Genomic DNA, 13204 nt, shown 5'->3' on the forward strand with positions numbered 1-13204 from the left:
GCCCAGAAATTGAAGCAGACCCTGGAACCTTGTGATACAGAGTATCCAGCGTTTGTCTCTGAGCGCACCATCAAGGAAACCTCAGGGAACATTGCTTGTGAAGACTGCTCTAAGTAAGCCTCCCGCCTCCTTTCTGCTCAGTGTAGAGCTCTCCCAGATGGGCCAGTGTGAATGGCGTGGTCAGGATCACAGCGAGAGATGGAAACATGGCTGCCCTCTTGTGTGAGGAAGCGTTTCCACCAGCTTGGAGGAAACATCATTTGGCTTTGTTAGAGAGATCATTTAGAATCTGGGAAGCATTCAGAGTGCTTGCGAATACATCCTAGAATATATACGATTTTTAGTCAGGTTTGTCATTGGTTGGAAAAAGTCCTGATGGTGTTTTCCCGGTTGACATTTGTCCGTTTCGGCTATCTATTGGAAAAAGATCCTTAGATGTCTTTCCTGAAGGCACGAAATCTTCAGGATTCACCAGAATCTGATGTATGGGGAATGAAATTTGGTAGCTTACTAGGCATTTCCCTGACTGCTACTGAGTTTGGGCCTTTTTTAATGGTTTTATTGATCATCTGAGTTTCTTACCCCTTCATTCCTGTTGGCAGTTGTCTATTGGGTGGTGAATCTTTTCTTACTGATTTGGGTGTCATATGTTTTGGATACGATTTCTTTGCAGTTGTATGCTTTATATGTGTGTTTTCCTTTTCCTTCATCTGACTCTTCACTTTTTATAATGTCTTTAGATGCATAGACATTTTCTTTTACTTTTATTTTCATGTCTAATTTATTCTTCCGTTCTATGATCTGTGTGTTTTGTGCCTTAAGAAATTAGTCACTGCCCTCCTATCATAATGGTGTTCTCATGTATTTTTATTCTGAACACTTCAAGGTGTTGATTTTCACAGTTAGGACTTGAATCCCTCTGGAATTTATTTGTATGTGTGGCATAAGGCAGTGTCTAATTTCATCTTTTTCAATATAGTTGCCCCGTTGACCGGCACTACTTACTGAATGGTCTTTTTTTTTTTTTTTCTAATTGATTTATTATGGCACCTGTGTCATAGGATTAGTTCTACACAGATCTGTTTCTAGGTTTTATGATTTGTCAGTAATGATGCCAACACCGTATCTCTTTAATTATTATAGCTTATAGTATGACTTGATATTTAAGAGAGCAAATACCTTTTCCATATAGTCTTCTAAGTTGTCTTGGCTATTCTTGTCTCTTTACTCTTTCATATTAATTTTGTAATCAGCTTGTTAATTTCTATGAATTATGCTATGATTTTGATTAAAATTGCTGCAAGTTATAGATTAATTTGAAGATAATTGCTATCTTTTATAATCTTGGAACTTTTCATTTATAAACTAAGTATGTCTCCTTAGTTACAGGTCTTCTAATACAGTTTTATAATTTTATGTTAGATTTATAATTTGAAAGCTTATAGTTTTCCCTTCCAGCAGAAATGGCATACATTTAAAACTACCTTTTCGGGGCGCCTGGGTGGCGCAGTCGGTTAAGCGTCCGACTTCAGCCAGGTCACGATCTCGCGGTCCGTGAGTTCGAGCCCCGCGTCAGGCTCTGGGCTGATGGCTCGGAGCCTGGAGCCTGTTTCCGATTCTGTGTCTCCCTCTCTCTCTGCCCCTCCCCCGTTCATGCTCTGTCTCTCTCTGTCCCAAAAATAAATAAAAAAGGTTGAAAAAAAAAAAAATTTAAAACTACCTTTTCTAATTGGTAATTGCTAGAATATGAGAACATCACTGATTTCTGTATGTTGAATATCTTGTATCCATTTGCTAAATGCTCTTTTAGATTTAATAGTTTGTGTGTGGCTTCTCTTGGACTTTTTTTTCATACACACTAACATCATTTGTGAAAATGTTCCTTTCTAACCTCCATACTTACTGTTTTGTTGCCTAGAAGTAACTAGGATTGTTGACTAGAAGCAGTGAAAGTAGACAACTGTATCTTGTTCCTCAATTAAAGGAATTTCTTCTTGGGGCACCTGGGTGGCTCAGTCGGTTGAGCGTCCAACTTCAGCTCAGGTCATGATCTTGTAGTGTGAGTTCGAGCCCCGTGTTGGGCTCTGTGCTGACAGCTCAGAGCCTGGAGCCTGCTTCGGATTCTGTGTCTCCCTCTCTCTCTGCCCCTCCCCTGCTCATGCTCTGTCTCTCTGTCAAAAATAAAACTAAACATTAAAAAAATTAAAAGGAATTTTTTCTAATAATTCCGTGTTAACTATGATGTTTGCTATGTTTTGTTTTCTTTTTTTATTGAGGTATAACTCACAATATCATATTAGTTTCAGGTGTACTACCTAGCAATTCAGCATGTGTAAACATTATGAAATAGTCACCACAATAAAGCTAGCCCCCATATGTCACCTTACAAAGTTAATACAATGTCATTGATTGTATTCCCCATGATGTACATTACATTCTCATGACTTACTTATTTTAGTGCTGAAAGTTCATACTTCTCAATTCCCTGCACCCATTTCATCCCCCTCCACCCCCTTTCCCTCTGGCAACCACCAATCTGTTCTCTTCATCTATGAGTTTTATTTTGTTTTGTTGATTTATTTTTTTGGTTGGATTCCACATGTAAGTAATATCATATGGTATGCTATTGGGTTTTCTAGATTGTAGTAAAATATTAATACTATTAAACTTACCATTGTAACTGTTAAAGAGATTTTGATGGTGATTTTCTTTTTAAGTTTCTTTGTTTGTTAAGTGATCTCTGTAGCCATGTGGGGATTGAACTCACCAGCCTAAGATGAAGAGTCCCATGCTCCCCTGACTGAGCCAGCCAGGCACCCCCATTGTAACTGTTTTTAAGTGCACAGTCCAAGAGCATTAAATATGTTTGCAATGTTATGCAACCATAACAGTTATCCATTTCCTGAATTGCTTTAGATTTTTGGTAGTTAACCATTTATTAAGTTAAAGAAAACCTCTTCAGGGGTGTTTGTTGCTCTCATTGCTATTGTTTGGAACTTTAATGGAGGTTGGGGCACCTGGGTGGCGCAGTCGATTAAGCATCTGACTTCGGCTCAGGTCATGATCTCATGGTCTGTGGGTTCGAGCCCCGCATCAGGCTCTGTGCTGACAGCTCAGAGCCTAGAGCCTACTTCAGATTCTGTGTCTACCTCTCTCTCTTCACATCCCCTGCTCATACTCTGTTTCTCTCTCTCTCAAAAATAAATAAATTTAAAAAAAAAGAATGGATATTAATTTTATCAAAACATTTTTCTACATCCATTACTAAAATAATTTTAAGATGTTGAGTTACAATAATAAAAATGTTTTAAAAAATTAAACTGTGAAATATATTGTATATACTATAAATATCGTTTTTATGTTTATTCATTTATTTTGAGAAAGAGAACATGAGTGAAGCAGGGAAAGAAAGAAAGGGAGAGAGAGAATTCCAGGTAGACCCCAACATGGGGCTCAATCTCATGATGGTGAAATCATGACCTGAGCAGAAGTCAAAAGTCTGATGCTTAACCAACTGAGCCACCCAGGCACCCCTGTAGTATCTTCAATGGTAGATGGCTTATCTAGTGTGAAAACATGCTTTCTTTCCCAGGGTGGTCTTTCATGGTCATGATTACAAAAAAGCAAAAACAAAAACTATCTTGCTAGGTCCATTTGTTCATGTCATATTAATCTTTTGCATCTGTGCTCAAAAAGAAGATTGGGTTATACTTTTCCTTTCATATACTGTCATTAGGCTTTGCTATTAAGGTCATTTTATTGTCACAAAATTACTCGGATCTTAAACATTTTGTGTAAGATTAAATTATCTGCTTCTTTTAGGTTTGGTAAAATTTACCCATAAAACTATGAATGACTGATAGGTTTTTTGATTGCTTTTCTGTGTGAGTAAATTCTCAACTACTGAATTAGTTTCTTCAGTGCTTAGCTATCTCTTTGGAATTTCTGTTTCTTCTTGAAACAATTTTGGTAATTATATTTCTTAGAAAATTGCCTATTTCATACCGCTCTTCACGTTTATTGCATGCATTTGTTAATAGTGTTCTTTTTTGATTAAAAATGCTGCCGTATTTGTGATTTTGCCCTCTTTTAAATCAATCTCTCTCCCTTCCCTTCTCTTCTCTCTTATACCCCCCCACAGCTCCTCTTCTCAACACCCCCTCCTTCCCCCCTCCTTTTCTTTTCCCCTCCTTTCCCCTCCATCCACCTCCCTCCCTCTCCCTCTTTCTCTTTCACTCTCCCTCCCTCTCCTTCCCTTTCTATCTCCCTCTTCCTCTCTCTTTCTTCCACCCTCTCCCTCTGTCTCTCTCCCTCCCTCCCTAACTCCCTCCTGCCATCATTTCTTCCTTCCTTTGCTCCCTCCCTCTTCTTACTAATAGAGATGTTTGTTTTTTTTCTCTTTTCAAAGAACTATCATCTAGCTTGTTAGATTTTCTCTATTGTTTCTTTGACTTTCTATTTCATTTATTTGCTTTTTATCTGTATTATTATCCTTCTTCTGTGTTTTTGGGATTTATTCTGTTTTTTTTTTTATTTTCTATCATATTGTGTTTGATGTGTAGCTTTTGCAGCTCCATTCATATACATATAATAAATATATATATATATATATATATATATATATATGTATGTATAATTTCTCTCTGCATTTCAATTTATATAGGGCTTTCATTATTCAGCTGGGATAATTTTCTAATATTTACCATATTTTTGATCTGTAAATTTTTAAATAGTGTTTTAAGATTTCCTAATATATGGGTTTTGAAACTATCTTTTTTTTTATTGATCTCTGATTAAATGACATTGCAGTCTGTATAACACATGGTTTTCAGTCTGTGCAGAGACTTGCTTTGATTTCTAGCACTTGTCCTCGTGTTTTTGAAAGCAAGTTTCATTCTCTGATAGCTCAGGACAGGGATTAATATAGATCCATTGGGTCAAGTGTGTTAACTGTGCTTCAAAACTGTTGTTGTTCTGTTTTAGATATCAGGCTCTCCCCAGGCTTATGGATTTTTACTCTCCTTCATGTCATTCATTTTACTTTGCTTTTTATATTTGGAGGCTATTATCATGGACATCCCTGTTCAAGACTGGTAAATCATTGCTATGATCACTATGTGATCACCCACTCTATGGGAAAGTAATGTCTATTTTGTTTGCTGATAGCACAAGTACAGTGTTTCTTTGTTTGGTAATATTTCCTAGGCATGTTTTCTCCCTTCCCTCCATTTGCAACTTCCCTTCCTTCTTTCCCACCCCTCTTTCTTTCTTTCTTTCTTTCTTTCTTTCTTTCTTTCTTTCTTTTTTGTCATTTTGCATTAGGATGTTGTCTTATAAATAGAATAGAGCTGGATTTGGCATTTTTATTATCTCTACTATTGGAAATTTAATATTATGATTTATTATACTTCCTGCTAAGTTTGAATTTATTTCTACCATCATTTTATAGGCTTTCTATCCCCATGCATTTTCTTTCTTTCTTTCTTTCTTTCTTTCTTTCTTTCTTTCTTTTCTTTTCTTTCTTCCTTCGTCTTTCTTTGTCTTTATTCCTTCCTTCCTTCCTTCCTTTCTTCCTCTTCCCTCCTTTCTTCCTCTTCCTTCCTTTCTTTATCTTTCTTTTTTCTTTCTCTCTCTTTCTTCTTTCGCCTTTATTTGGATCTATTGAGTTTTCTCTATTCCATTTTTCCCTTACTGGCGTGTAAGTTACACACTCTTTTCTTGTGATATTTATCCATAACCTTGGTACATATTTCAGGGTCTCTTCCCTCCTCCAGAACAAACTCTTAAATCTCTAACTTGGATTAACTCCCATCTCTTTCTTGTGATATTTCCTAACATTTTAACTATGTTGTGTTTTTAACCGACCAAATATGTTGTTATTATTGCCTGTAGTAAATGAGATGTTTGCCAATTTGTTTACTCCCTATTTTTTAAAAACCATGCTTCTTGTTTTACAGTACTTTAGAAATTCTTTTCGGGAATGATCTAGGAGTGGTAAATTATCTCATTCTTTGTCTGAAATGCTTTATGTGCTCTATATTCTGCAGTGATCATTTAACTCCATGCTATCTAAATTGAAATATTTTAAAGATACTGTTCCATTGTGTCCTGAGTGTTAGCTTTGCACCTCTATAGGTGTTCTGGTGTTTCCCCCCTCAGAGGGCTTTTAAAGGGCTTCTCTTTGATATTCCGAAGTTTCACCATCATGTGTCTAGACAGAAATTTACTTTTGTGTGCTTGAGTACTTTATTCTGAGTAATTTCCTTAAACTTCAGTTCACTGATTTCCTTCTGATTGTGCCTAGTCCACCGCTTAGAGTCCATTGAGTTTTTGATGTGGATGTCTTTCTCCTTATTTCTCCATGTTTTATTTGTTTCTTTTAAAAATCTGTGTATTCTCACATGCTTTAAAGTCGCTAAGAAAGTGAACTTTATTTTATTTATTTTTTTTTTTTAATTTTTTTTTTCAACGTTTTTTATTTTATTTTGGGGACAGAGAGAGACAGAGCATGAACAGTAGAGGGGCAGAGAGAGAGGGAGACACAGAATCGGAAACAGGCTCCAGGCTCCCAGCCGTCAGCCCAGAGCCTGACGCGGGGCTCGAACTCACGGACCGCGAGATCGTGACCTGGCTGAAGTCGGACGCTTAACCGACTGCGCCACCCAGGCGCCCCAAGAAAGTGAACTTTAAAATATCTGTGTATTTTTAATAAGACGTAAGAGTCTTATTCTTGAATTTTCTGTACCTAATTATAGACTTTTTAAGTTTGTTTTTGCACTTTAAACTTGGTGTTGGGGGCAGGGCACCAATTTCCTTGTCGCTTGTGTCTTCTTTCTTTCCTGGTAGATAATTTGCTCATGTATTCTGTCATCTTTGACCATGGACTGATTTTCACTATTAATTATTATTTTTGTGGGAACAGAATAGAGCTCGAGTCTCCCTTCACAGTAGATTTACAGTTGGACTTTAATCACGCATTCTGTTAGTATTGACTGCCTGTGAATTCTCGTTACGTAAGTTTTTGTGTTTAGGAGTTTCTGCATCATATAATTACGGTAAATATTTTTCCTAGGCAGCATGTAGTTTCGGCTTAAAGTTTGATTTCTCATGCTAATATTGTTTTTCCTGTTCAGACCCCAGAAGCACCAGATTATCTGCTTTTTTATACTTAGTTATAAATGTACAAGTTGGCCTTTGGTATCTTGTCTTGTAAATTCTTTTGTATTTAAACATGCTTGTATTGTTTAACTGTTTCATACAGCATGTCTCTGTGTTTAAAAGAGAATGGCTTCCATATTGGCTTAATCCACCATGTTCCAGTTCACTGTTCGGACTGAGGACTTTCTGGAGCCTCCACAAGAAACCCTGGACGTATAGCAGTTTAGCACAGGAGCTGTGCAATCAGGGAGCTCAGAGTGTGAGTCCTAACTCCCGTAATCACTAGCTGTGTGACCTTGAGCAAAAACCTAAACTCTCTGAAACTCAGCTTCTTCCTGGGTAATTTGGGGGATAGTAATAGTAAGCATATCATAGCCTTATAAGAATTAAGTGAGAAGAGGCACCTTGGTGACTTAGTAATTTGAGCATCTGACTTCGGCTCAGGTCATGATCTCAGTCAGTGAGTTCAAGCCCTGCGTCGGGCTCTGTGCTGACAGCTCTGAGCCTGGACCCTGTTTCCGATTCTGTGTCTCCCTCTCTGTCTGCTCCTTCCCTACTCACGCTCTGTCTCTGTCTCTCAAGAAAGAATAAACATTACAAAAACATTTTTTTAAAGAATTAAGTGAGAAAATTTATGTTGTAAATTTAGCATGGTGCCTGGGACAGAGTAAGTTCTCAATAAACGGCCACATTTAATACTAGCATAATGCTATACTAACTGTATGCAAAGATTTTAATCCCCGTTAGCTATTCTGTTAAAATGTGGGGTTTCCTTTTTATAGTCTAACATCACTTCACTACTGTAGAACTCCTGTAGAAAAAGGTACAACATATATATACCTCTGATGGCCAAAGTTCATGTATGACTTAAGTAAGGATTATTGACAAGTCATGGCACTGTGGCTCTGTGAAGTAGACTCCACTGACTTTATAATGACTACAAACCTTTTTGACCAGAGGGATATTATATTCTTAGTAGTTGTTAACTCCAGATTCAGTTGGCGGCCAGCATCTCTTAGTGCATGATAGGCAATCAGATTTAGTGCACTAACTTAGGTTTCTCATTTCCATTCTAAATGAGAAAACAAATAGAACCAAGATAGATGATTGCTAAGGCAAGCAATGTTTTTCCTTATTGACTTGTAATTAAAAGCCAAAAATACAAATGCCGTTTGATTAAGATTAAAGTAGGGGCACCTGGGCGGCTCAGTCTGTTAAGCATCTGACTCTTGGTTTTGGCTCAGGTCTTGATCCAGGGTGGTGAGTTCAAGCGCTGTCTTGGGCTCTGTGCTGGGCATGAAGCCTGCTTAAAAAAGATATCTCTCTCTCTCTCTCTCTCTCTCTCTCTCTCTCTCTGAGGGACCAGAATGGGGACTTGTGCTTTCCCTTTCTTTTTTATTAAACTTTTTATTGATGTGTAGCACATACAGAAAAGTGTACAAACCAGATTAATTAACTTAAACAGCACTCAGGCTGAGAAGTGAATGAACATTGCAAGCCCCTTGGAGGACCCCTTCCTGCCCCTGCTGGGTGCAGCCTCCTTTTTACCATATGACAACCACTGTCTTGAGTTCTAATGTCAGTGATTGCTTTTACTTGTTTCTCACGTCTAACTTGGGAGATGGCAATCAGTTCATAAGATAGGAGGGCTGACGGATTAGTGACTTTGAGGGGAGTTTCTAAGGAATCAGCTTAGAGAACAAAATAAGGCCTTAGGGGAAAAAATATATAGCCCAGGACTTCAGCGTGCATTTCTTTATTGTTGGTTCTGTCCTAGATACTGGGCCACATTGTTGGGGACCAGAAGCAAATGAGGCACACACAATTCCTGCCCTCATGGAGTTTACAGATGGGTAACTAGGCAATGTCAACACTCCATGCTTAGGGCCAGGATTATCGAGTATATGTTGCATGGAAGCACAGAAGGGAGGCTTGGGGTGGTCAAAACAGGCTTCCTTAGAAGCAGTGGCATTTATTGTCAGACCACCGGGATACAAAGGAGTCAGTAGGTAAGAACATCCAGGCAGAGGGAAGAGCCATGTGTAGATAAGAGGAATTGTAGTCTGTTCACAGATTGTTAGAAGTTCAGGGAAGCTGGAACAGAGAGCTGAAGGTGAGGAAGGATGGGAAAAATGCCAGCAATAAGAGTGGCAGTGGTGATCTCTTTGGGCAGGAAGTCATGATTCAGAAGGACCATGCTGCCCACCATTCCCCTGCACAGCACGCACACCCATACCGACTCTGGTCCTGATAGAGCAAAAAACCCATTTGTATCCCCTCCTCCATCTCCTCCTCTTTTTAAGGGTTAGAAATCGACAGATCAGCTGGGGTAACTAGTTGAGTGAGAAACCAATCTGTGACTATTTTTTTTTCTAATCCAAAAATCATCCTATAACTCTCATATCATACAAAACAGGCTCATGACAATAGTCTCAGATGCTCTTGAAGGACCGAGTCTTTTATTATCTTTTGCATATCCCTTTCCCTCTTTCCTTTCCCCATCTTATGAAAGGAAATTTGTTAGAAGATATATCTGAGTATTTCTCAAAGTATATATGAAGATAACAATTTACATTTTAAATTATCTTCGTCTTCTTGGAGTGAAATATGTTAAGGAGAAAAATAATGTTATTTTGTCATTTTTCCCTTGGTGACAGCTGGTAGATATTTCAGGACAATGGCCTACATGTTTGCTGTCAACCAGGAAGCTGAATTCACACGTCTGCTTTACATTTAATTCCTGTAGAAATTTGTCAACCTCTGCCTGGAAAGAGTGAGATTCTACAGGACTGGTTCTCTAAGACAATTACTAATTCTTGACCAACTTTGTAGGTAACTTCAGGTCAGGGGCAGTGACATTCAAAAATAACACAATTCTGCAGCCTTTGGCCAGGAGTGAGTTGGAAACAGAGTTTGGTGAAAATTATAGCATTTCAGAAATTACGCACTAAGATCTTTTTCAAAGAAAAACATCTCGCCTCCCGCAATGGAACATACAAAACTGTGTCCATTACAAACCCTTCTCAAGGCAGCGATTACTTTCCTCCACAAGCAATGGCAAACCATAGAGTAGCGATCCCAGGGAACTGTGCGCTTCCCACGGGAACATGCCTCATGCTGCATGTTGCTGTGGACTGTCACCAACAATCTGCCCATCTCTTAGAAGCAATCAGATGTCCTTGCTGCTTAAACATGTTGCTAGAACTCAGGAAACCATGTCAGGTGGTTCTGGCCGTATCGTCCAAGTCTTTCTGGTCTCCGGTAATCTTTGAAGACCGACTGCTCCTAACTCTGTTTTTGTGCCTGTTTCCAGAATCACTCGATGGTTTTATATGGAAAATACATCAAGAGGTGACTCAGTTGCTCTACATAGAAACCTTCAAATTGGCAACTCTGGAAGTGGACATCTAGCCGTCAATGCCATAGACAGCTATAGTATAACAGAAGGACAGTATGCAATGTTTAAAAAAGGATTTTCAAAAATATAGGGTTTATTAAGAATGCAGGAGCCTAAAAGAAAATAAGAATTTACATAAGAATGTCATTAGGGTTGGTGGTTTGGCTGCGTTAACCAATAATTTTCGTCATTCAATATCCCACTGATTATTAAATTAATCTGTTATTCAAACAGCAATCGAAAACAACTCAGCCCATATTTTCTGGGCATTTGTGACTGTCAACAAGTTGAACGAAATTGGGGATCTAAAGAGAATGTAATGTTTTACTATTTTCCGATACGTTTCTCTCCTTCTTGATACCCTCCCAGCCTTTGCTGAGACGGGGATCCACTTGGAATGAAAATCAATGGCTAAATTAACTACTTCTAGCCTGTTAAGAAAAATAATTAATCAAGAGTAAAGGGGAACATGTGTAATGCATACAACGCCTGAGCTTTAAAAACCTTGTCACGTTACAATGCTGGCAAGATATTCATTTTTTAAGGCAAATTAGATTTTTTTTGTTGGGTGTGTGTGTGTGTGTGTGTGTGTGTGTGTATATAAATGTGGGGGAATGCCTTTTTTTTTGGGGGGGGGGGTCGTATCACTCATCGCTTTTCATAAAAATTATGTTGCCATCAGTTTCACTTTGGGATCAGAACGCAAGCTTTGCTCATCTTCTTGGAAGCCCCGAAAGCTGTGGCTACACTTTTCCTTCTCTCATCACTTCTCCCCATGAGCCTTTCATTTGTCCGCTAAACTGAAAGAAAGTAATTGGTCTCGAAGCTGCGTTGACATGTTTCGTGGGCTCCAGTTCAGAGAACCATCGTTCAGGGATTCCATTTTCCTGCAAACTTCTCCAATTTCCTGTTGGGGTCTCACACTGGGTGGGCGTTTTACCGCAAGTCTTCAGACTGTTCCCAGCAAATGCCCTGCAGGTGTTCTTACCAGTGGGCCTTCTGGAAACGACCTGTAAAATGGATCCATTGCACAATGGGGACACGGTGCCTTCCTGAGTCAAAGCTAAGAGACTGGGCTCTGGGGCTGGACTACAGTCTGGGCTATCACACTTAATCATGCAAAGATTTTAATCAGTTATTTAAATGTTCTGGGCTCTGCTCATCTCCCCAAGGACCTGCCTCATAGGATCTCTGTGTGGGTTAAAAAAAAAAAAAAAGTATAACCCTCATAGTTAGCACAGTGCCCAGCACAGAGTAAATGCTGCATAAATGGGAGATATTTTTATGGAGCACAATCCACAAACCCATCTGTGTTGACAGGGATGTAGGAAAACCACAGAACTGCAGTCAGGCTCTTCTTCCAGATTTCTTAGCCCGGAAGGTAAAACTAATAGTTTCAATCAGGAAAAGTAGTTGGTGAGGTTTTTGCTCCAATGAGACTGTCCTAGATAAAGTGGATCTTGGATTTTTGCCACTTCTTGGATCTACTTGAGCTCTTGGTTCGTAAAAAAAAAAAAAAAAAAAAGATTTTTGGAAATCTGAATTAAGGACTACACATATTCAATAGTGATCAGATACTTCATTACACAAATTGGACACAGACTTTGCCAGTGGGAGTACATTAGTGTCATGAATAATGTAATTTGTAGGCGTTAAAATGTAACAGTTTTAACCACTTAATTTGCAAGCATACACTAATTTGTTGAAATATTTTTGTATCTCCTGCTCTATAGATTCTTGCCAAACTACTGTACTCAATCTTGTTTAAAATGTGTAAATAAATGTGATTCAATTTCCCATGAAATAATCATTGGCCCTTTCCAACGGGCTTAGTTCACTTCTAAACAAGACAACTTTCCATTCTACAATGAGATTAACACCAAAGGTCAAATTCTTCCCTTTGGAGATTGAGAGTGGTGCATTTTTTTTTCTCCAAATTTTCCCTTGGTGTCATTTACTCACTTACACCTTGCCATGTTGGCTGGTAATATACAGAGCTGTGTCCCTTTGAATTTTACAGTGTCACACCCCAGCTGTGGTGGAGGAAAGCCAGCCACCTCCTCCTTGCTAGGTTCTGGCTTCCTGTTCTACAGCTCAGAAAGGTGGTAGGAATAACTTCTGGATCCTAAAAGCAATTCCTTTCCAACACAAAAGATTTAAAACATGAATATGCAATCTAGAAGCTTCTCAACACTTGGTCATCTAATGTTGAGAATGTGCCACTCCTCCCTTACCCTTAATAAAGGGCCGCCTTCTTTTCATATTACGGGTATGGTGCCAGGTTTGAATAATTCAATACTGGCTCTTACAGTCAACAACCTAGTTAGTGCTGTGTGTGTGTGGTTGCTAAAAACATGCTGGCTTTAAACTTTAAAAAAGGGGAAAGGAAGGTAAATGCTTATCGTGGGAGCTGTATTTTGAATTGTTGAAATAGTGCCGGAAGATGAAAATATGTCCCGGAGGCATTAGAATAATTGGGATTAAAACCTCTGGTTGAATTTCCTACCAGTTCTTCTGGATCTCAACTCAATGAGGTACTTTAGTGGAGACCGGACTTCACTGATTCTTTCTCAGATGCTCAAAGGAAGAAAGGTGCCCTATTGCAAACACAAGGACGATTACAATTTTGAGGTTCCAGATAGAATGGTG

The 13204-nt window shown here is 38.7% G+C and overlaps 1 protein-coding gene across 2 annotated transcripts in view; it reads left to right on the plus strand.

The window, feature by feature from the left end:
* CACNA2D3 (calcium voltage-gated channel auxiliary subunit alpha2delta 3) overlaps positions 1-13204 on the plus strand; it is an 895877-nt gene that overhangs the window by 808561 nt on the left and 74112 nt on the right. For both annotated transcript variants that reach the window (XM_049640724.1, XM_049640725.1), the window contains exon 34: positions 2-113. In XM_049640724.1, the coding sequence (XP_049496681.1) occupies positions 2-113 (112 nt within the window). The remainder of the gene's footprint in view (position 1; positions 114-13204) is intronic.

The sequence above is a fragment of the Panthera uncia genome, chromosome A2 (assembly GCF_023721935.1).
Source record: "Panthera uncia isolate 11264 chromosome A2, Puncia_PCG_1.0, whole genome shotgun sequence".
NCBI classification, from domain to species: Eukaryota; Metazoa; Chordata; class Mammalia; order Carnivora; family Felidae; genus Panthera; species Panthera uncia.